Source organism: Hibiscus syriacus, unplaced genomic scaffold (assembly GCF_006381635.1).
Source record: "Hibiscus syriacus cultivar Baekdansim isolate YM2019G1 unplaced genomic scaffold, ASM638163v2 tig00110021_pilon, whole genome shotgun sequence".
Taxonomy (NCBI): domain Eukaryota; kingdom Viridiplantae; phylum Streptophyta; class Magnoliopsida; order Malvales; family Malvaceae; genus Hibiscus; species Hibiscus syriacus.
In genome coordinates, this window is record NW_024062569.1 from 195,437 (window position 1) to 220,576 (window position 25,140).

Here is a 25,140-nt window from a genome sequence, read left to right on the forward strand (position 1 = left end):
TTTTCTAACTTCTAATCGTTAACCGCTAACCACGAACAATTAACTTTTTATTTATGTATGTATTTTATGTTCGAACTATAGTACGACCTTACGACGCCCCGCACCGAAGTACGACTCGTATTATTTACAGTCAATGTTAAATATTAAAAATTAACGTTATCATTTTATTGTTATTTCTCTTTTATTTTTGTTATTTAATTTTATGCACATTTAAATTTTTGTCATTTACTTTTTATTTATTTAATTTCAGTCTTTTAATTTCATTATTTTAATTTACTATTTTTTATTTTTTTATTTTTTTATTTAATTTTACCCTTCATTTTTTAGTATTTTAATTTTAGTATTTTTTTATATTTTAATTGTATTTAATATTTGTATCCTTTTAATTTAGTCATTGATTGATCACTTTTTTAGATTTAGTTCATAATCTTTTAATTATTCGATTCATATTTAATCATTAAATTAACAGAATTCTTAATTTGGTCATCGCTTTTGCTCAAGGTTTCACTTTAATTATTCGAATTGCAATATTGATTAAAATTAATTTAAGTTGATATTAGAACCTCCACTTTAGTTAGATTTCAATTTAGTCATTTTAATTTAAGGAATAATTCGAGTTGGCCCTCGCCTAAATGCTCAAGGGACTATTTTGATTATTTGACTCAATAATTGGTTAAAATCAAATAAGAATAATATTAGAGCCTATATTTTTAGGTTTATGCCTTTAGGTTCTTTAATTTTCATAATTTGACAATGTAAGCTAGAGAAAACCTTAATATACCCTTAATTTAATTAGGATTAATAAAATTGTTTGATTGCATTTTATTTTAAAATTTAAGGCAATGTTCATTTATTAGGGATTTAATAGTATATCTCCCGCAAGTATGCTCAGGGGTGACTATTGGCGATTCCCAAAATAGGTCGACATCATTTTCAAGAATGCATAATGATTTCTAAAATCGAGGCAATGTCCGGTTATTTGGCACAATAGATGATCTTCCGCATTCATGCTAGGGGGCGAATATTATTGGCTTTAATAAACGAATATCTTTTTCAACTTTGCATCTGTAATGATTTTCAAATTAGATAAATTCGTACTCAAAATTTTCGATTCTAAATATAGGGTAATAAACTAGGTACCACTTTTTGGGCGTTGTGGGGTGTTAATCATTCTCCATGCGTAACTGACTCCCGAATCTGATTTCTGGATTTTCGCATACCCTAAAATTTGTTTTTTTTATACAAATAAAATGTTTTATTAAAATCACCCAATTTTTATGGTGTCTCGATCGCATCTTAAAATGATTGGTGTCGACTTTTCACATTTCCAAAACTTTTTCAAAAAAAACCCCTAAATCGATACTTGTTTTCTCTGCCCGGGCTAAAAACGGTGTCTACATACATGTACAAGAATTGACAACAACCATTTAAAATTGTCATATCCTTGTAATAATTTTCTCATATGTGCCAGTCCAGGGCTAGACGCCATTTATACGACACTTATGTTTTTTCTAAGATAAATATTAGAATGAAAATTACAGGTAAACAACTCTAATTAGGTTTACATTAACATTAGAATATGATCATTAGGTTAACCTTCCGTCCTATTGTTTTTAGTGAAATCATCCATATTTTATGTTAGAATGAATCCATGATTTTATATTATCGAACGAACGTATAAAAGTTTAAGGACAAAAAAAAACAAAATATCGATAAAAAAATATAAAAAACAATATCTAAATATATGAAAATTTAAAGTTTCCATGAGGAAGATCTCCCATGCCAACCTCCCCTCGATCCATCCATATATATATATATATAAAATACTATCAAATGTTGTATTGGAATTATAGTATATATAATTCTCCTTACTCCCTCAAAATCTGATCCATCATAAAAACCAACTCTATAGAAAAGAATAAGAGAATTATAAAATGACATGAAGGTTAAAAGGAAAACTAGAAAATATTAATTAATACCAATGGTTACTATTATTATCAAATGTATTACAAGAACATTAGTTGCAATTACAAAAAATATAAGAGTGATTTATTAGTTGAAAATATTTAGAGTTCAAGATAATAGAAATGTCGGGGAAGACGCGCAATGACATTTGTGATTATTATCACAACGTAGGTGACGCATTCAAACAAATAAAATATGCTTAATTGGTGAAATTTAATATTTCAATGATTCAATTTAATAAAAAATAAGAATTAAATTAAATTTTCACTATAAATTGAGGGGTTTTTTTAACCTTAAGTCAAATTTTTAGTGAAATTTGTATTAATTAAACATTGAATATTTTTTCTTTTAGTAAATGGATTTTATTAATAATAGAAAATTAAGATAAAGATATCTATATAAGGGAAAGCAAAAAAAATCGTTTGACCTGACAAAATACACGACATTATTAAAAAAAATCATAACACTAGTTAGTTACCCAAAACAAGATAAACGACATTATTAAATAGAAAAAAATCATCTTCGTATTGTGGTAGGTTGAGATGTGAAAAATTGCAAGATCTCTCTTATTGTGATGAAAGGACAGAAATACTATCAAGTTTTATGTTCTGTAGAGTTCAATGATTCTAAGGGATGAGATTGTTATTTTCTCATTCGTGTGAGATGATGACATTACTAATAACCACGTCTTGATAGAATTAAGCAAAAGAAGATTTTGTGTTGAACAAGATAACAGTGAGCATAACAATTTTGGAGAGTAGAAAAAGTTCAATTTCGTAGGCATAATGGAATTGAGAATTAAAAAAAGAGTTCAATTCTATGGATATAACAGATTTGAGGAACAAAAAAATTCAATTCGGTGAACTTAATAGATTTGAGGGGGGGAAATTAGTTCAAAATTGTCATCTATGATATGAATGAATGATGTACAAAGGAAACCATATAAACTTCCTCCACGGACTTCAGCGGCCTTGTTTCTCATTTCATTCCAAACCTATTTAATCACCTAACAGCCTTGTGGAACACCAGTATCAGCTGCTAATTGTAGCACTTGCACAGCTGCCTCCCTTAGTCCAACTCCATCTGTAGCTTTGGGAGAATGGGAGTTGCATCAGATTTCTCTCCTTGAGAATATAAACATATGCTAATCAAGTAGCAAAAAAGTAAATTAAATTAAATTAAATTAAAAAATTAAAAAAATTATGATTCCACTAAAAGCCATCGGTTGCTGTGGTGTAGTGGTTATCACGTTAGTTTTACACGCTAAAGGTCCCCAGATCAATCCCGGAGAGCAACATTTTTTAGAAAAAAAAAAGTAGTACATATAAAAAAAAAACATAGATTAAAATACAAAGAAAAAATATTAAGCCAAACATTAACCATGTTAATATTCAATGTTAAATTACTTATATATTAGAATACAAATTCCGATAAAAATTTAGCTTAAGGGTTCAAAACTCCCTGTAATGAAGTGATTAAATTCTGTAGGTTGAATATAACAAGATACTGTAGGTTAAGAAGCTCCTGTAGATCACCAATGTAGGTTGAAAATTTTAAGCCACCTACAGTATTGGTTGAAATTGTTTGGAGTTTAAGACAATGGAAATGCTGAGGAAGATGTGAAGTGACATCTGTGATCATTATCGTAACTGTAGGTGGCGCATTTAATCGACTCACATATGATTTTACAGTTTGCAACGATCAAGTTGAACGACGGATCCCCTTACCTCTCTCACCATCTTTTAATCTTCAACCGGAATTTCACTGTGTTAAATTATACAAGTGTATTAAGATTAAAAAAAAGAAAAGGTTGAATAGGAAAAGAACCAACGAGTTACAAAGATGAAGATGACAGCAAAAATAATCAATGTCAACGAAAACTTTCCATCTCTTTATATCTAATCGACCATGTTAATGGAAATGTATAAAGTTACAAACTGCGAGTTAGGGTTCGAGGTGTGTGCGCAATTGTTCACTCAAAAGATTTTGAGCGAAATTTGAAGCTTGTCTAAACCAGCTGACTGGGTGTGAAACTCAAAAAATGCTAAAAGATGTTTCACATTGGCCTTTGTAAAAAAAAATATATTATCTAAGGAATATAATAAGTTAATTGATATGCTTTAATATAATTTCCTTTGAGGAGTTTTGATAGATAGATAGATAGACTTTCATCTTAATCATTAATGTAAGTCGATCTACTTTGTTCATTATTATGAGACTCAATTATAAATAAAAGTCTTCTCCACCTTATTTGTATTACCATAGTTCATCTTTCAACTATAATTTTTTTGTGAATTTTCTTTTATTTTTTTACAATATATATGAAAATTATATCCAACATTATGAATTGTCTACCGTGAGACTCGATCTCACGACCACAAGATTAAGAGCCTTGCGCTCTACCAATTGAGCTGGCAGGCAACTCAAAGAGAAGCTAACTATCTATCCTAAACTAATATCCTGTTGCATTAGAGTTTGTATCTCCTCCGGTGGTTGTGTCAGGAATCTCGTTCCAGCCTCCTCAGGTCTTGCCCTTCTTGCCAAGCTGTCTGCCACCTTGGTTTAATTCTCAATTTGATCTGGAGCAAAATTCTTCTTTTCTCCCTCCCTAAGTAAAAATTATTGAAAAAAATTCTCAATTTAACATTTGCACTATTTTTTTTCTTAATTTGTGCCTTACTAAAGTAAAATACTTCTTATATATTATAGAAATACATTGCATAATAGATTAACTATTTTGTTTGAATTTTCTATTTATTTTTTCATACAACTTTTAATACATTCGATAGGTAAAGTGTAATTACACGCAGCTAAATGATACCTACTAATAAAAATGCATAAATAAATTTAAAAGTTATTATGATCAATTACGCATATAACTTCTTTATTTTTTATCTTTTCATGAAAAATAAATAATGTAATTGAGATACTCCGATCAGAGACTTTCCAAATATAAGAATTTACAATAATTAATTAAAAATTAAAAACTCTTTGAAAAGGCCTTAGGCCTATTCCTTCTTTCTTAAAAATATATCTATGTACAATACAAACTGTACACTCAAAATCATGAAAGAATGCTGAATCTATCCTCGAAATCTACCCTCTACCAAGTGATACTAAATCACCAGCTATACAAGTTTATATATATATATATGCTGCTTCCATTGCCAGACAACTGATCCGTTTATGGGGGCATGGAAGAATCAAGTGATCAGCCAAAAGGGGAGGAAAGAAAGGCTAAATTTTCACTCTTTCTTCTTGGGGAATCTTCTGGTACCTTGGGAACCCATTCTTACAAGCTGAGATCTGTTCACATAAAACCCATTATTAAATGTTATTAACATCTTTTACTCGACAACTAGGTGATTATGTTACTCGAAAAAGTACACTTTCCCTAAGGATAGCATATGAATTTCCTCAATGTTCCTTCTTTTACAATTCCTCTGCCTTTCTTGACATGTGAATAGAATAAATTTAGACGGAAAGGTAGAGTTTTTCCTCACACAAATATGGTTTACTTTTTCATGCAATCTTGTACTCATCAAAATTGTGAAATTTTGTGTTCTACTTCAATTTCGATAACATTTATTCAAATTTAACAAAGATCCAATTAATAGTCTAATTATACGGATTTTAATTTTTTAACCAAAAAAGTAGGACTATACTATAGGAATCAAAAGCAGAGGGACTAAATTTCAAAAATCTGAAGAGTACAGAGACTGAAGGCATAATTAGAACTACAAATATCTGTCTGCTTGTGTGTGAACATGTATTGCGTATATATGCAAATGCCGTAGGCGGCTGCCTTGGCCAGCATCTCAGAGAGTCAGAGCTACAGAATCCATGTATTTCTTTTCACTTGAAATTTGGAAAAATCAATTAAAATTTATTTTGAATTTGGTTTAATATAAAATTAAGGAAAAACTTGAGAAAGTCAAAAATTTAATTTAATTGAAATAGAAAATTCATACTATTCTAAAACGAGATATTAAGATTATTTAAGAATTAGAGTTAGAATTCAATTTATTTAAAAAAAAATTATTGTAGTTTTCTATTTTTCCATATAGTGAAAAAAACAATCTGTTACATATGATTTTATGACATGATCACTGTACGTATAGTTATCTTTCAACATTTATGTGACAATTCTTGCCCTAAACAAAGTTGCAGAGCGAGAATTATTTAGATTGATTTGATAAAAGAAGAGAGAGAGAGAAAGCTAACTTACGGCTTCAATGTCGATTTTGTAAACAAGGAGTTTCCTTCTTTCTCTGCAACTTGTTCTATAAGCCACAACTATATGCGCAATCGCAAAGGCAAATGAACAAATAAAAAGAGCAGTTTCAATAGCAGTAAATGAACCGAACATGAACGAAGCTTTCAACGAGACGAGAATCAACGACGAAACCGAACATATCATCGTAATTCCAAGGTATGGTCCCCTTGAAAGTCTTGGCCCGTCGCAAAAGCTATAAACACCTGCAAAAAGAAAAATCAATTGTACACTCTTCAATTTATTCGATAAGTCGTAAAGGGTCGAAAGATAAAATCTTGAATATTTTTGTTTACTTACAGATTATAACAGCTGACCTAACGATGGAGATGAGAGGGATATCGACGAGAGAAGATCTGAAATCGTAGTTGTTGAAACGGGAAGAAAGTGTTTCAAACAAAGAAGAAGAAGACGAAGGAGAAAGTGAAGCAGAGAGCAAAGCAGAAGGCAAAAGGGTATCGGCGATAACAAAGAAAACAGGAGCAGAGAACACAAGGAACGAAATCACCATAGTTATCAAGAAGAATACTGTTTTAAAAACTCTCAGAATTCTTCTCGATTTCTCTTCCTTTGAAATCCCCATTTTTCTTCTTCTTTGGGGTTTCAAAAACCAGAGTTTTTATGCACAAAGGAGGAAGAAGAAGATTGAAAATAAAGCTTTTTTAAAGAAGAAATGGCGATGAAGGCTCATTGTGTTGACTAGACTTGTCTAAAGTGACGACAAAGAGTTGGGAAATTTACACGGGAAGCAGGCGGTCAATGGGATTTGGAAGAGTATTTTTAACGAAATACCCATATAACTATCACAATATTTTTTGATTAAAATATGTTTCAAGTCCATGTACTTTTCATATATTTGAATTTCAATCCCCTTATTTTCTGATTAAAATATTATAGTCCTTTTATTAATACTATTAAATTTATTTTGTATAATTTATTGATGTAACATTTTGAAATAAACATACTAATTTGGTAACCATATAAAAAGAGAGGTTTTTTTTATTCAATAAAACGGTTGATAATATATTTTATATAAGTATCATCCTAGTTATGCATTCGGTCACACGATTACACTCGTAAAAAACATAACAAAAGGATAACCAGTTTTGATTGAGGAGGGCAGCCATGTGAGTGAGCATCAGGAGGCCCCTCTTGAATCCAGACAATCATTAATCATTGTGATAGTCTTCTTACTATCCGTCTTAACAAATTCATATCCCGAACAATATACATCCCTTCAAAAATACTCCACAGCTCAATATCTATAACCGCATATATTTCGACATTCTTCGAAATACCAATAGTTCAATCTCCCAAATGTGAGCGAATCAAACCACCACAAACAACCATACCCGAATCTACCCTCCTCGCACCATCGTATTCAATTTTACCCAATCCAAAGGTGGATATTGCCGCTGCATGTTGCGATTCACCCGAATACCACTTTGCAACTGCTCCTGAATTTTATAATAGACCTAAGTTTAAACCCAACAAAATTAATAATATTAATAATTGGACTTGAATTTTAATTTTGAAAAGTGGAGTAATTAGTTTCTTAAAAATAAAAACAAAGAAATTGAATTTTAAATTTTTGAAGAATACATGGACTGAAAATATATTTTAACTTAATTAGGGTTGTAAATTTTATTTCGATTCTAATTATGTCAATTGGTATTTTGATTCATCCTTCTCATATTATACTAATTCATATTGATATGTATAGGTATGTATTGGATGATATGAGCTTATGATATTTTAAATCAATTTTTAATATTTCTTTGAATATTATCAATTCTAATTATGTTTCAAGATGAATAAATCTGTTTATAATTATTCAGATAATTTATTTTTAGTTGCAATTCAAAATGAAAAAAAATGTGGAATAATTTTTTTGGGGATAGCTTGATACACTATATACACACATGAACATCTCAAAATTGGAATATATTTGTCTTGTGTTATAGGTATTTTTTTTAAATAGTTTAGGGTAATTACAAGATAGTATTTGGTCATAATATTTTTTAATCATTAATAACGCACACACTTTGTATATGCAGTTATTCGAACCCAAAACCTTTAAAAATAATAATAATCTCCTTAATCACTGATGTTATTATTATGGGAATCTTGAATGAATTGTTTTTATGATAAAATAATTAACTATTTGACATAAGAACGAGAATGATCATATGAAAAGTACATTTATCATGTGAAAACACCTGTATAAATAGAATCAAAACAAAAATTTAATATAATATTGTATGTTTAATTTGACCAAAGAATTCCTAATTTTCTTCTTCGTTGGAGTAGATTTTCATTTTTAAATGATTTGGTAAGACTCCAAATGGTTAGGTCAATGATTGTATGTTCTAGAGAGAGCTACACGTGCTCCTTATTTGACGAGTAGTGAAGCCAATTGCCTACGAGAGCCGCCCTTGGCCGGGTGGCTAACAGTCAAACTTCACACAAACTTGCCCAATTTACTTTGTTATCACCAGACAACACACATAACATGAGGGCTCAACCTATTTTCCCTTTTCTTTTCTTTTTTCTCTTCTCTGCATCTTCTTAGTTTGATTTAATATTTTCTTTTTTTTCCTTGTTCATTATCTGTTTTGATTTGATCGACATCGATATAACATTTTATATTTTATATTTTTATAAATCTAGAATTTATATTACTTTTATTTAATAAATCTTTTCCATCTTTTATGAAAATAATAAAAGTTCTTTTTTATGATATCATATGAATTTTATTTTTATTTTTGTTGTTTTATGATTCGATTTGTTGTCGGCCTTCCAATTAATGAATGTTCAATTCTCTTATTAATTTGTTTTATATTTTGAACTCTCAAATTAATTGTCTTGTATTTATAAGTTGTTGCAATAATTACAAATATATCGTATTGAGTTGTAATAAAGTCATATAATAATTTTTTTATTGTTAAGGTTAATTTTTTTAATTGTTTATCGGTTTATGTTGTTTATCATAATTTTTTAAGAAAATAATGAATATTTTAAACTATATTAATATTTTTATTATATATTGATTTTATATATTACTCCATTTATGCTATATAGAATATGTTGTCTATAATTAGTTATTCAATTTGGTTCAATGGTTAAGCATATTTTTTATTAAACCTGAATTTGAATCCTTCTAATGTCATTTTTGTTGTCATTAATTTTCACCATTAATAATCTAGTGTTGGACTTGGCTCAATGGTTGGAGTTTCTAAAATATTTTCGAGTTTGACCCCCTCAATATTTGATTGGATGATTAAATTTATTAATTTAAATTGAAATTAGGACTAAATTGATAAAATATGTAAATAATAAGAACCCAAAGTGTAATTGTATAAATTTACTTAACTATCACAACACTATTTTCGTAAAATATTAATGGTATATGGCTTGATTTGATAGAATGCGTAAGTAATTGTCACATCTTCATTAACGTCAAATATTAACAACAATGACTTCATTGGTTGTAATATAATAGTTGAGTAGTTTAATTGAAAAATTATTTAATTCAATGATCAAACTAGAAACAACCCTAATTTCAATTGGAGGAGCAAATTAGACCAGGTCGAAAGTTTAGTGATTAAATTGAAAATTTTAAATTTTAGTGATTAAAATAAGAGTGAAAATAAAGTTTAGTAAAAAAATTAATTTACCCCTTTTTTACAAATTATATAAAAGTATAAAAAATAAGATAAATTGCAGGAATTGTCACTTTTGTTTCAATTTTGTGCGTCATTAAATTTTAAAAAGTTACATTCTTGTGTGGACATTAATTTTCTTATTATTTGTATGTTTTTTCTTTTTCCAAAAAAAAATAGAATCAACAAGAGTTTATCTCTTAAAAGGACTCTTTCATCACCAGATCTTTTAAACTAAAAACCATATTATCCCATGAAATCCAATATCCTACTACAACTCAACTTCCCCAAGACTCCCATGCAATTTGGACTCTCACCATCATCTCTCATACATCCCTATTTAAACCCATCTTCACACCTTGTAGAGGGGTTGAAAAAATCGAGGGAAAAAAAGCAAAAAAACACGAATTTTTAAGAAGAGAGATCTACGAAAAGAGAGAAAAAAAGTTCCAAGAATCAACAGAAGTAAAACGCCAAAGCGTTAAGACGGCAAGCGAGTCTTCAAATCTCAGGAGAACGAATGTTCAACGACGAATTTCTAGACTTGAAGAAGGTAATATACGTGGCTTCGTTTCTATGGTTGAGTTGGATGATTAAATTCCATGTTGGCTTTGTTTTTTATGGTATGAATTGAAATGATTAAAACCTTAATTACCTTTATTTAGTATGGCATGAAAATCGTGATATATGGTTTTGCATTCCCTGGTTAATTCGTTTAGAATCAAATGTGATTACATCTTTGCTTGGCCAGCATTATTGAATTTCTTTTTCTTAATTTTGGTTGTTATGGTATTATTGTTAAATTGAACATTAGTCAAGCTTAATTAGTTTGCCAATAATCGTGATTTGATTTGGATTGTTAATTGGTAATGAACGTGGCTTTTTCTTCTTTACATAATTGGTAGAAAATTCCATGGTTTAATGTGATTGAATTGACGATTAAGGTATTATTTAAATTAATTGATTTGGTTAGAGTCGTTTATGTTATTTGTTTACGTATTCACTTCCATAGTTAATTAATAATTTGTTAATTGATTAAATTAATTTAAATTAAAATATTAGTGTTATAAGTTCATATTTGATTATGTTACTAATTAGTTTAATTAGGCTAATCGGCTTAATTGAATTATTAATTCACATAATAAGATTTGTTTTCTTATGGCATTAAGTCGGTTTAATTACGTTCATTTTTCGATTAACAATTTTTTTAATAACTTATTAATTGGTTTTTTACAAATGATTAACGTCATGAAATTCATTATTTTATTAATTGGCGTTAATTTTGACATCTAGACACCCTCTTTAATTATCCTTATTCATAATTGTGCCTTAAGGAAATAATTTGGCGATTTGATAATGATCTACTTTGGCTTTACTTAAGAATTTGAATAATAATTTTGATGCATATTGTTGAAATTTGGTATGTTTGAATCAAATATTTTTTACTTTTTTCAGTAGTAATTCCAATCGATCAAAGGTAAGTGATACGAATCGGTTTTTAAAATTTAATTTAAATTTCTATTTTTTTCCAATTAAAGACAACCGATAAATTAATTGATACCAAAAGGGCTGTTCACGGGTGCTAATTCTTCCTTGACCGTAACCAACTCCCGAACCAACCACGTTTCTGGTACAACGAAGATCAGGTAAGATGGTGTCCGACCCACCTAAATTCGTTTTAAAATGGTCGGGGGCGACTCCAATTCATTTAATCCAATTCATTTAATCTAAGTCGAAGCCCAATTCGGGACTCACTCGAATGACGGTTTCGACACCTGTCATTTACATTCTCGAATTATTAAATTTTGTTCACTTACATTATTAATTATTATATTTGAATCATTGAACCATTAGCTCCTATTAATTAGATGATGTGAAATGTTAGTAAAATGAGTTAATTTTTTTATTTTGAACCCTAACTGAAAAAATTAAGAGTAAAATCAAAAAGAATTGTTGAGAGTTAATCTTGCTATTATACATTAAATAAATAGAGTTTTTAAGGGTAAACTACACCAATGGTCACTAAACTTCGAGTAAGTTTTCATTTATCCCACTAAACTTTTAAAAGTTATAAATTAATCATTAAATTGTCGATTTGTAATAGAATAACCACTCGACGTTAAATGCCGAAAAGTTGGGCTGGACTGTTAAAAGTTTACCTGGACAGTGGAGCGCCACGCTGGACAACCTTTGGATCCCTGTCTACTGGCTCTGTCTCCCTCTCCGAAGCCCGAGCAAGAAGACACCCTTTGAACCAAAAATACTTAACAATGGAGGATTCCTCAAATCCCATTGTTAAAGAAAGAGTAGAGTCGATGGTTTCACGAGATAATAAGAGCCAGAATTGAGAACTCATTTCTCTCAAACCCTCTCTCTCTCGAATCAGGCCAACAGTTCCCTAACGTTTGATCTTAATACTTAACAAGGGAGGATTCCTCGAACCCCATTGTTGAAGAAAGAGTAGAGTTTAAGGCTCTGAATACCATAAAGCTCTGTGATTTCAGTTGTTCTTACAGTAGAAAAAGGTATTAAAAAACACTGATTTACAAAACTCTTATTTCCTTTTTCGAGGAAAGGAACACAGATTTCATAATCTTTTTCACATGATAGAACCAACAAAACATATGGGAATTTGTCATCTTTCATAACAGACCTGTCAATTCTTGCAACTGCCTGGAATTGTTATCAAAATAACATAAAAAATAAAATAAATTTCAGTGATCAAACATCCATGTATATGTATATTCAAGAGATTTTTCAAGGGAACCGCCCACATACTGGACTATGAACTGCAGTCACCAAGCGCGAGATTGTTGCTTTATCTGACTTTGTATTTAGGGTGATTAAAACACTTCGACCCTGCATAACTTCCATTATTGTGAAATCAAGATGGAACAAGTGGTCAAAGCAATTGGTAAACCTAGAAAATTTTACTTGTAATAAGGGTTGCTTGCGTGCGCGTGCTAAAGAAACCGATATGCAAAAGCTGAGCTCTTTCTCTTGTTTGATATCCCTCAATACATAAGCTTCTTCTTATGTGAATATTAACTTGCCTGATGCTTTCAAGCCATAGATGTGTAACAACTGGTTTGCCAGAACCAATCGCTTCCAACATATTCCTGGTGCGCACAAATTCAACAGTTCTAAAGTGTATTGCATCTGAAATAGATGATGCATTGGAGATACTTAGGCGGGCCAAAATATGGTGAAAAAGATCGAGGAATAAGATTTCGTTAAACGAGCTTTTATACCTTTAGAGAGATACTGAATCGCAAAGCAACTAATACCTTTTTCTAATGTTTAACTGAAATCACAGAGCTTTATGGTATTCAGAGCCCTAAACTCTACTCTTTCTTCAACAATGAGGTTTGAGAAATCCTGCATTGTTAAGTATTGGGATCAAAGGTTAGGGTATTGTTGGCCTAATTCGAGAGAGAGAGAGAGAGTTTGAGAGAAATGGGTTGTTCTCAATTCGTGGCTCTTATTATCTCGTGAAACCATGGACTCTACTCTTTCTTCAACAATGGGGTTTGAGGAATCCTCAATTGTTAAATATTTTTTATTCAAAGAGTGTCTTCTTGCTCGAAGCTTGAGGGGGAGAGCAAATTAACATGGACTCCAAAGGTTTTCCAGCGTGACACTCCACTGTCCAGGTAAGGTTTTAATGATCCAGCTCAGCTTTACATAACTGACGTTAATGACCGTTAACGTCGAGTGATCATTTTGTTATAATTCAATAAAATTAGTGATTAATTTGTAACTTTTGAAAGTTTAATGAAAAAATATTAGTGTAATTTACTATTTTTTTAAATGTCGAAAGTTAATTTAGTGATTCACTGTTGTCGTATTAGATTTTGTGATGGAAGTAAACAGAATTATTTATAGAAAAATACTTCATGTACTAAATAAATAAGAAAACGATTTATGACATTAAAGAATTTGATATAATACATATACCAAATTTACAATTTACCCTATCAAATAATAACCATATACATAAAAATGCATTGAGACAACCATACCCGAAAAAAGAAATTTGGGCTTATTTGACCCAAAACCAAAATAGCCTTTTAAACATAAAACGTAAAGTTTTTCCCCTCTTTTGGTAATAAACGACGTCGTTTAAAATATTTGCCGTTCGGTTCACCTTTCCATTCCCACCTTTAGTAGCTACCTTCTTCTCGACGCCATTATAGCAGGAAAAGGAAAAGCTCGACGTTTCCACAGTTCCACTCTCACAAAGAAAGAGGACTGTAAAACAAAAATGAGGTTCCACTTCAACTTGGCGGAATTGAATGAGGACGATTCTCGAAGATCCTCAACACCTAAAGAAGAACTCCATTGGGTTCCGCTTCAAAACCACCCGGTTTTCACATCCGCCGAAGGAGGAGCAACGATCGCCACCGTTTCTGCATTAACTCGAGGTATTAAGAATCTTCTAGCTTGGGACGGAGCCTCAAGACTTTACTATTGGGACTCCAATAAGCAATGCCTCCATCGAATCTCCACTCGCTTGGGCGAGCCTGACCCTACCTCCGTCGTAGCTGCCTCTCCCTCTAAAGTAAATTCCGAATCTTTACATAAGATAAAAAAAATTAGAGACATTTTTTTGTTTACTTAGCTTGCTGATTTTACTACTGGAACGTTGTTTGAAATTTTTGAATTTTTATCTTTGTGTAGAAAGAGAATGAATTTGAAGAGACGATTAGGTTTTATAAATTTTGGATAGTTATCTCTCTTTAGCTTTTTTGTAAAAGGGAACAGGGAAAACAAAAACAAAAACGTAATAGAAAGAGAATGAATTTGATTAGATTAGTGTATATATATGAAAGTAAAATCACGCATTTTGATATTTAAAAGGATTAGCTTTCTTATTTTTATTTTTCAAATTCTGTTTCCTTTGTATGAATAAACTTGGTGTTTTGCGCCTGAAAACCTGGTAAGTTTGAGCAAAGCATAGGAGTTTAAGAACCTTGGCATGTTTGAAAATCTGATAGCGATAGGCAATGCTTGCCATTACCCAATTTGTATCTATGGTTAATGGTTATAAGATTCTTCCTGTGTGCTTTTTTTTTAATAAAAATTGGAGGTCTCATTAAAAACTACCTTCGTATTCTTCCACATACTAACAAGTATGTTAACGAACAGTGGAAGGAAGAAAAGAGTACCTCATATTTCATTAAATAAAACACCCAGAACATATGAAAAAACATACCTCGTATTCTTCCTGTATGCTTGACTTGTTATGTTTATTAATGTTGATACTATATAGGTGTTGCGAGCGGACAAGGAGCTGAATTTTGTGGTTAATAAAATCTCTATCAACAGGAATGGATCAGCTTTACTACTAGCTGGTTCAGATGATCTATGCATCATGTTTCTTTATGGGCGTTCTTCCACTAAAGACAATGCTATCATTTGCAGGTAACTGTGTGAACTAACATGGTTTATGTATTATGCATCCTGTATTTCGTTTCTTCTGTATTATGACCAATTGAGGATCTTGTTGATTGTAGCTACATGTTTTTTAAGTTGATATGTTTGAACACCAGTTATTGCAATAATATATGGTTTATGAACCACTAAATATTAATATACATAACACATCTAGATTATAGTTTGTAGAACCTATTGCTCATACAAAGGTTTGTACTCTGCTTGTGGTCTGTCTCTCTGGTTCCTTGTATGTTTCTACCTAAAGGTTGACATTTTGTTCTGCAGGACTGTTTCAGTTGGTTCACAAGTTTATTCTAGTGAAAGCAGTGCAATACGCATCCTTCAAGTGTCATGGCATCCCAATAGTGACTCTCATGTTGGAATTCTCTCTTCTGATTCAGTTTTCAGGTATATAAAAATCGTACTGTGATGTTCAGTTTGCATTAATTGATCATGGTCTGGGGGCTGCTGATCATATAGTACTTCCTCTGAGATTATACGTTGGTTTAGGAGGAGAGGTAAAACTTTGCAATAAAACTTGTAAGAAATGAGGATAAATGTATTTTAAGAAATGGAGGCTTCTTTAATATATGGATGCTGCCATCGATGTCCATGTATATTTATTTATATTTGGTTCATTTCTTTCTAGCTCCACAAGATTTCAATTCCATTTGAAATTCTCTCTCTCTCTCTCTCTCTCTCGTCGGGAGTGTTTGAGTTTGCAGATATAGCATGTAAGTATTTTTTATAGTTTGTTACATATGTCAAATTCCTTCATTGGTTTTATTCTTCTGCGTATTGGAATGCATTTTTTATGGTAGTCCTGTTAAAAAATAATATTTTTATGGCAGTCCGGTTTTTAAAATCATATGCATGGTAATTGAGTTTGATTGAAGTATGTGTTAACTTCTTATTTTTAACTCCTCTGCAGACTCTTTGATTTATTCTCTGATGTGATGCAACTGGAACAAGAGTATTATCTGCAGCCTGTTGAACCTGGTAGATCTAGGAATGCTGCATCAATCTGTCCTGTTGACTTTTCTTTCGGGGGTGACCACCTGTGGGATAGGTTTAGTGTAAGTTCAATTTATTCTAGCATGTGAAGTATTTTTATTGCTGTTGCTGTGCTGTTTTGAGTAATTGCATAATTTGCGGTGACTTAATGTGATTCACGGAAATCTTATTACTTGATTTGTTCTATCCTGATCAATGACTATTTTGTATCTCCCTTTGAGTTCAGTTGCTGAACTAACTAGGGATTGATGGATTGCAGTTGATATTTCTTTGCTTTATTGATGAATCTGTCTATAATTCTTCCCTGCTGGTGTGTGCTAAACCTTTCAAATCTTATTATGCAGGATAAATGTGGCTAAATGATTTGTTGCCTCATTGGTCATGCTTCTTTGTACTTAATGAAATTGCTAAACACGCTTTCTCTTTTGATTTTAAAAACTTTTATGATATCATTTTCTTATTGCTAAGCTTGTTACGTTTTGGATTTAATTACCATTCACATATTGTGGCAATTATTGAATATAACTTTTATGTCATTTAGGTTTTTGTATTATTCAGCGATGGAGCTGTTTACATCCTCTGTCCAGTTGTTCCATTTGGAAGGTATTCAATATTTTTAAATTTTATTTGTTTTATTCTTTTTCTTGTTTTACTTGTCTTTCCAGTTCTTGTATTGAAACCATCTTCATAAACGCTGCCACGCTTATAAATTCATTTGAACAATGTCAGACTGATGTTACTGTTAACACTTGCTATACTTTGCTTCAATAAATCAAGATACTTGGAAATTAATGGGGTTAAATCATGTGTATCGTCTTGTTTGACGCCTGCCATAGGTCATGGGGCTGTATGGTTTAATCGTTTCTTCACGCTGATGTTGTTAAGTTGATACGGCTGCGGCTCATTTCTATCCTATGCTGTCTGTGGCCTAGAAATTTATCTCATGCCTTCTCTTGCATCTTGCTATTATATAACGATGTCATTGCCTAAGAAAAGTTTGATGTTGATTTGCTACTTTTTCTTGTTATATTTATTTTTGATTCATTGGATGATCTATTTCTAAACAGTGTTTATAAATGGGAGTCAATATTGGAGATATATAGTGATGCTCATACTTTTGGATTGAACTCGGCCAATTCAGCAGCTGTTTGTAATTCTAATATGGCAATCTCGTGGTTAGAAGAAACTTTTCCCGAGCTAGCTCAACAAGCAGCAGATACGGAAAATCCATCTACCATAAAAGCTCATTCTCATGCTTTATTTGATGCATCACTTGCTCTGCAGGTATGTGAAATAATTTTATTGTACCCTATCTAAGGGATGCATTTGGTTTTGATTGGAGATTTTCATTTTGTTTGGATGTGCAATTTATGCTCTTTCAAAGAATGAGCAATTTAGGGTCGATCTGTGTATCATGGCATGAAAATTTCACTGAGAATATTTTAAGGCTTTGTTATGTGATCATTTCATTATCAGTTAACCTTTCGATTTGATAACCTTTTCCAGGGGCCATTACATAAAGTATGTCGTGCTGGGGAGGATGAAGCTCTTGCAGTTAGGGGTGCCGAATGTGAGGGCCGCGCAGTCAGTTTTATTTATAATTTAGTCAGCAAAGACTCGATTCTGGTGACTGCCTGGAGTGGTGGGCAATTGCAAATAGATGCCCTAGCTGATGAAATCCAGCCAGTCTGGGTAACTGGTAGTGCACCACGTCTTCGTGTCGATTCCCATGATCACGTTCGTGGGATTGCTATGATATGCGAATCAATCACTGCCAAGCATTCTATTGTGAAGCTTGATCAACCACTTCATAACACTGTTTGGTTGGGTCATCCACCTCCATTGTTGAGACTGGCGATTGTGGATTTGGCTTTGCCAAGGAAGACTGAAGGCAGTTCTCTTATCACAATGTTTGTGGATCCACTTATGCCCGAAAGAATATATTCTCTTCATGAGGGAGGGGTAGACTCGATAGTCTTGCATTTTCTCCCTTTTACATCCCAGATCAATGGGAAGGATGAGAATATCAAAACTCCCTCTGTGCATCCTGTACTGAGTACATGCCAGGGAGAGACATCTTTACCTTCTCCTCTTTTCGGCTTCACCTCACTGTCTGATTCATTCGGATATTCGTGGGTTGTGTTAATCACTTCAACTGAAGAATGTGTTGTGCTAGAGATGAAAACCTGGAATTTGTTGCTTCCCATTCAAATCGACCAAGAGAAGCCTGTTAGCTTGGAAGAACAGAAAGAGAAAGATACTCCAGATATCATAAGCAAAGAACTCCTCAGTGGTCCAAAGTCGGTTCTGGTTCCTCATGCCTCGCCTAATCTGCATTCTATCTCTGCAGATTCTATCGAGGGTCGATCTGCTCTTCATCAGTACTTCAAGCTTTTCCATGAAAATTATGTCGAGTATGCGCATAAGGTGAGGATGCATCAATTTAACTGATATCCATTTACTGACATCCAAGCAAAGTCTAAATGTTGAAAAGGCTCTTGCTCAGATGTAAAAGACTTGTATATTCCCTCGTAACGGGAATTGGAAGTCCTGAAGTTTAATTTTTCTTGAGGCTGATGTTTGCACGGTTTATTGTCAATGTAACATTTTTCTTGATTCTAGAACTGGTTTTGCCTTTATTGTCTGGGAAGCTGAAGAATTTATATTAAAAAGCCATTGCCTTTATCATTACTTTTTAATTGATTTATTGACTTCTCTAGGTGTACTTTGAGCTGAAACATCATGGACCTCAGTTGAAGAGGATCATAGACGACCAGCACACTCGGTTGAACAAGGCACAAGAGAATATTTTGAGAGTTGAGGCAAAACAGTCTATGCTGAATGAGAGGATTGATCGTGCAGTCCAGCGACATGGTTCTTTGGAACAGCGATTGCAACATCTGAGAAGACTGCCCGGGGTACAGAAGAAACCATTGTCTAGAGCAGAACAGGAATTTAAGTCTGAACTCGGTAATCAGTTTCGTACATCACAATAAATTTTACTAAGAACATAGCGCAATGATAAACACCGCGCATCATTCAACAATTTGTTTGATCATTATGCAGATCAATTCGCCGGAGTAGAATTGGATGCTTTAAAATCTTCGATCAATACATTAAAAGCAAGACTTAGAAGGTATACACAATCTTCAAAAGACAGTGTAGCAAACCAGAGAAGGAAAATGCCTGGTCGGAACAATGTGCAGGATACTCAAATCTCTCAACTGAGATCGTCACTCGAGAAACTCTCACTGCTCAATAGCGAGAGTACAAAAAAGGTTGAACTCGTTGAATCGGCACTGAAGATGAGAGACAGCAGCTGAAACAAAACACCAGTGAAAAGTTTTGTTGTCCAAGAGATATGAAGTTTTTCAGGCTAGGGAGATGACACATTTATGTATTATTACAAGACCAATTAATGCAATGAATGTCTTTTATCTTATTATCCACTCAAATCCATGGCCCTTTTTAGAATCCCAGTGGATGATAGAGTTTCTGATTGCAAGTCTTAAGAAATCTGAAAAAGTTGGTGTTACTGACGACAGAAAATAATGGCAAAGAAAAAAATTTAATACATAAATTTACGTGAAAAATGCTTGACAGAAAACACTATGTGCTTAAAAGAATAAATTTATTATGATCGAAGAAAATGTTATAATAGAATTGCAAGTGCACACGCTCTGAAAATACCCTCTCTCTATATATAAAAGGTATGAACATTATATATTAAATAATAAACACGTATCATATTAAAAGTTCACATTCATCACAGGATTTATCTTTTTCTTAATTTTAATACTTCTATTTAACAATCTCTAGAATAATTTATTAACATTCTCAGTTGACACTTTTCCTTTCTTTTAGGTTGTGAATTCAATATTGATTAGGAGAAAAATTTTCCAACAGAAAAAAAAAACTTCGTAAAATGTGTGGCATCATACAAGTTTAAACTGCATTAAAGACTTTCAAATTACAGTCTTTAACGATTAAGAACAAATTACATATTCAAAAATGATTTTGTAATATTTTCTTGGTTTATTGCACAAATTGTTACATGAAGTTGGTAATCCTTTTAATTGATAATTGAATGTTCTTAATCAAAAACATATATCCCCGATGCAAAAGAATTCAAAACATAATGTCATAGTAACTCGTATAGCAAGTTTTTTTTCTTTTTTTTAAAATAAATAATAAACCGAACTCAAACTAGAAATGAATGAAAAATCGAATACTGTCGCATCTCTTTGATTGTAATGGAACTGGATGGATGCTAGCATTAAGAGCATTGTTACGAGTTTGAATGTGGATGAAAATAGATGCCCGCTACCTCCCTTCCTACTAATACTGCAATTCCCAACATAAAAGAATAAAGTTGATTTACATTCACTAAACTCTATTTTGTTTCTTCTTCTTCTTCTTCTTCTAACTTTGTTCATTGCATCCCACACCATCCAAAATTTATTGCACCTCTTCTTCTAACATTTTATCTTTTACATTGGCTAAGAAGACAATGCACTTCGACGCCTCAAGTTGATCGGGTACCGCTTCTGCGTTCGGGTCGTCGGAAAGAAAACTAGCTTGTCCTCCTCGGCAGGTTCCCAACTGTTTCCAAAAAAAAAAAAGGTTACTTAAACAATGCAAGTTTGCATCTAAAGATGGAAGATGTGGAGCAATAACAATTGGTTACCTGAACCGAGTTACCAGGTGGTGTAAGAATACGGAGAGTTCTACTCTAGCAAGCTCAAAACCTGGGCACAGTCGAGGCCCCCCTCCGAATGGTGTGTAGACATTTCCGGGGCAGCTTACCCCCGAGTTATTCTGTTTCAAATTGTTACTCACTCGTCAGTAATGGTTCCCGGGCACGGTCAATGCACGGATTTAGAAAAATTACCTGCCATCTCCACGGATTGAAAGTGCGAGCGTCTTTGAACTTATCGGGGTCGAGATGTACGGCCCTAAATGATGCGAAAACCTTCCAACCTTTTGGGATTGTGTAGCCTGATTGAATGAGCCGGATCAGTAAGGACAAAGCTAGCCTTAAGTTTACAGTAACATGATTATTATTAGACTGTAATCAAAGCGTATTCCTAACCTTTTATATTGATATCCGTCATTGCTCGTCGAAAAACTCCGCTGATTATGTTTGCAACACGTAAAGTCTCATTAACGACCTGAAACACATTTAAATTCAATATCAAGATTAAAAAGAATCAAATTTTAGTTGTTCTTCGAAGGCAACGAGTCGAACTTACACATTGAGTGAATGGCATTGACTTGTAATCACTCCATTGTAAAGCCTCGGATTCGGTTTTTTTGGCCCTAATCCCCTCGTGTTCTTCCTGCCACCATTGAAGATAATGACCTCATTAATCTCCATTCGGAAAGACAGAAGAATTAGGCACAGATATGCGTATGACATATATTTGAATCTGTCAAATATGAACATTAACATTAAAATAATCCCAAGGGCCTATGTTCGCCTCAAAAGCTAACATAGGCCATGTGGTATTCTCATGAGCCCAGTGGCTTTAAATGGTCCTACACAGCAATGATTCAAAGACCCATGGGCCATGTGGTGTTCACATGAGCCCAAATAACCTTAAATGGTCCCACGAAACCCTGATACAAAGAAAATCTGACGGCTAGGATTCAAACCATCACGTGGATCTACATAAAAGATGGTTTTGAACCAAAAAGCAATCCTAGGAATCAAAAAGTTTATTGCTTTTTCAACTTCTAGGGTTAGTGACCCTAGCTTTTCAAAAAAAATTCACCACCGTCCGATGGTCCTTTCCCCTTGAAATCAGCACCTCTCATTTCCCAAAGTCCCAACTAGGGACCAAAGGTCAAATCATACACCCTATTGTACACGATAGCATCCCAATTACCCAAAAATGCCCTTTGGAATCTGCAAGTGTGGGAGAAGGGCTCTATGGTCATTTCAAGAAAGACAAAATAGTCAAATAGTAGGAGTCATCAGAGACTCTGACAAAAGGGTCAGACTTTTCATTTTTTCCTTTAAAATTACTATTTTTTAAATATCATATTATAATCACATAAATCCGATTATATTAATAATCGAATTATATTTTAAATAAAATATTTAATATTAAATCTTTTATCTCTCGATCAACTAATAATTATAATATTATATAATATACATAAAAAGGGCATGGGATCACATGATGGGAACAATTAAAAGAAAAAAGAATTATAATAATAAAAAAACAAAAATTCCCATATCAAACTCACGTGTGGCAAAGTATGTTTTCCCAAGTGCATATTTGTTCATATTATTATAATATAGTAATAATAAACTCTATTTAAAGTAAGGAGAGGCCATGTGATTTTATCATCCCACTCATCCACGTGTTAATGGTTTGTGAGGATGAAAAAGAAAAGCCAGGCCAATTTGGGTGATTATTATTTCCAAGGTCCAACTATGAAAATTTTGAGGTCAAATTATTATGTTGGTCCCTTGTTTTTATTCAAACTAAAGATTTAGTTTCAATAGTTATATATGTGATAATTGATTCTTAACCTTTCCCTACGTTAACTAGTTAACTATTAAGATTAAAAATATGACTAAATATGAAAATTTGAGTTAGGAATACGATGAATTTCGATTTAATTTTATAGGTTTCCTAATTCATGTTCGGAATGGGTTTTGTGCACGAGATATTTGGGGTAGAAAGAACTGGACATAGGATAAAAAAAATTCGACACTAACAATCGTCGTGACCTACAAATTATAGAGATGAAATCTATAATTTACACACAAGAGGGACCAAAACTAGAATTGGACCAAAAAGAAAATTTATTTGTAAAAGTTAAAAAATGAAGGGGGAAAACAACATACCCTGAGTTGAGCCAAAGCAAGAGGGGTCTCAGTCAAGAACTTGACAGCAAGAGTCATGATGGTGGATGTTGTTTCATAGCCAGCAACGAGCAAAGCCACCAAGAAATCCACAATCTGTTCATCTGAGAAATTGTCATCCCCCGCCAATAATGCTGCCAACATATCATTCTTCTTCTCCCCTCCCTCGTACTCTCTCCTCCTCTCCCTTACTATTAAACTCAACGCCTCCGCCACCTTTGTCCGAGCCTGTAAACCCACATTCCCATCATAAACACTGACGGATGCACATTGGATTCACGGTACACAAATGTTTATCTTCAAATTTTCATTCATTAGTTATCTATTTTACTTGTACAAAAATTTAATATTAAATGTGTCTCGTTCTCAATAATATTTCTGGATCCATCTTTAATTATAAATCTTTATAACAAATGGTTACTTACTTTGATTGCTCGACGGTAAGTGGTGGAAAAGAGAGGGAAAGGAACAGTGAAGAAGCCTTCAATAACAAGGACGTATTCTCTTCTTAAACTTTCACTCCATTCACCAGGATCATAACTCATTAGCTGCTTCACTGTTAACTCGAAGGTTATCTATAAAAACAATAAATTATTAAAATAATAATAAAAAAGATAGATAATAATGAAAATGATGCTTTAAAGTTTTGAAACAAAATGATTTCAGCCGTATCTTTTTTTTCCAGGGAATCTGAGTCACCACCGCCATTTTTAACGTGTTAATAATCATTAATATGTCAACCACCGAGTCAACTCGGAACTATATAAGGTACTGTTTTTTTTACCTTCTTGGCTTCTTCCATGAGGAAGACATGGTCGGTCCATGAGTCCATGTTGAGCCGGACTAGCCGGTCTATATCGACCAAAAGATGATCCCGGATTATCGACGAGTTAGCGAAACTCATGGTCAGGGAATGCATTCTTTTATGGAGGCTTCCTTTCATTAACAGCAACGAGTGTTTCCCGAGCAAATTCGATATCGAACCGGGGTAACTGCAGTCGAACAGCTTCCCTTCGTTCTGCAAGATGAACCGGTTGGTTTCCGGGTCGGCTGAAAAAACAGTTGGTTCGCCAAAAACATGTGTGGTGAAGATCGAGCCATATCGGCTCACCCTCTCGTCGATGAAGGGCTCAGGGTTTTCAGTCTTGTAAGCGGCTATAAGCTGCAGTGTCTCGCCGACAAAAGGTAAACCCAAGTTTCCAGGCGGCAAACGGAGGCGCCGGATACGGGAGGCGCGGAAGAGGAGGAAGATGACGGCGGAGATAATGGCGGTGATGAAAAGATAGTGAAGAAAGAAAGCCATGAAAAAGTTTGCTTTGTTTTTTTTTAATATGAAAACACAAATTCAAAGAGATTTTTTTCCTTGAAAGAAGAGAACAAATGGTGAGTTTATAAAGGAGGAGAGAGTGAAAGGGAAGATAGTAAGAAGCACACGAGGGGTAGTTTCTCATACCTGTAAGGCATCTAAAGAGGTGGGGATGAAAAAGAAAGAAAATTAATTGTTTTGGGGATATTTCCATATCTGACACCTTTCTTTTCCTGTAAATTTAATTTTCACAGGTTTTTTTTCTAATTTCCAAAATTATTATTTTATAAATAATGTTTTTTTTATTTTATAATGATTAATATTAAAATATTTCATTTCTTAATAAAGTCATATTGATCTGATTATGGTAATGAATTATAAAGAAAATGCTGGCAACGTCTATAAAATTGTGTAGGGTGAGGTATATTTGGATTGCAAATCATTTTTTAATTTCTTTCCATAGTAATTAAATCTAAGAAAAATCTAATAAAATTACCAATTGCGTTCACTTCTTTTTAAAAATGGAAAGAATTTTATGTTGAGATAAGGGTAAATTTATCTGTTTCTTAAGTGACAGTCCACCTAATATTTTAGGTTAATATAAAAT

The 25,140-nt window shown here is 32.7% G+C and overlaps 3 protein-coding genes across 4 annotated transcripts; 1 reads left to right on the forward strand and 2 right to left on the reverse strand.

Annotated features, from left to right (window-relative positions):
• Positions 1–4,967: 4,967 nt before the first annotated feature.
• On the reverse strand, positions 4,968–6,859 carry LOC120213507. Its single transcript, XM_039211618.1, has 3 exons — positions 6,539–6,859; positions 6,194–6,444; positions 4,968–5,271 (listed from the first exon to the last, which is right to left on the reverse strand). Exons 1-3 carry the CDS (start codon positions 6,819–6,821, stop codon positions 5,203–5,205), a joined length of 603 nt encoding a protein of 200 aa, XP_039067549.1. The 5' UTR covers positions 6,822–6,859; the 3' UTR covers positions 4,968–5,202.
• A 7,241-nt stretch (positions 6,860–14,100) lies between these two features.
• On the forward strand, positions 14,101–19,797 carry LOC120213506 (nuclear pore complex protein NUP88-like). Its single transcript, XM_039211617.1, has 9 exons — positions 14,101–14,461; positions 15,173–15,324; positions 15,622–15,744; positions 16,268–16,412; positions 16,892–16,953; positions 17,418–17,634; positions 17,857–18,777; positions 19,071–19,320; positions 19,417–19,797. Exons 1-9 carry the CDS (start codon positions 14,165–14,167, stop codon positions 19,671–19,673), a joined length of 2,424 nt encoding a protein of 807 aa, XP_039067548.1. The 5' UTR covers positions 14,101–14,164; the 3' UTR covers positions 19,674–19,797.
• Positions 19,798–20,567: 770 nt separating this feature from the next.
• Positions 20,568–24,587, reverse strand: LOC120213509 (cytochrome P450 90A1-like). 2 transcript variants are annotated; one of them, XM_039211620.1, is made up of 8 exons: positions 24,012–24,587; positions 23,653–23,802; positions 23,210–23,443; positions 21,603–21,689; positions 21,443–21,521; positions 21,242–21,348; positions 21,038–21,168; positions 20,568–20,952 (listed from the first exon to the last, which is right to left on the reverse strand). In XM_039211620.1, the coding sequence occupies exons 1-8, from the start codon at positions 24,528–24,530 to the stop codon at positions 20,850–20,852; spliced, it is 1,410 nt and encodes a 469-aa protein (XP_039067551.1). In that variant the 5' UTR covers positions 24,531–24,587; the 3' UTR covers positions 20,568–20,849. The 2 variants fall into 2 exon arrangements, with proteins under 2 accessions (XP_039067551.1, XP_039067550.1); XM_039211619.1 differs by having other exon boundaries at positions 23,210–23,455.
• Between the last annotated feature and the right edge of the window lie 553 nt (positions 24,588–25,140).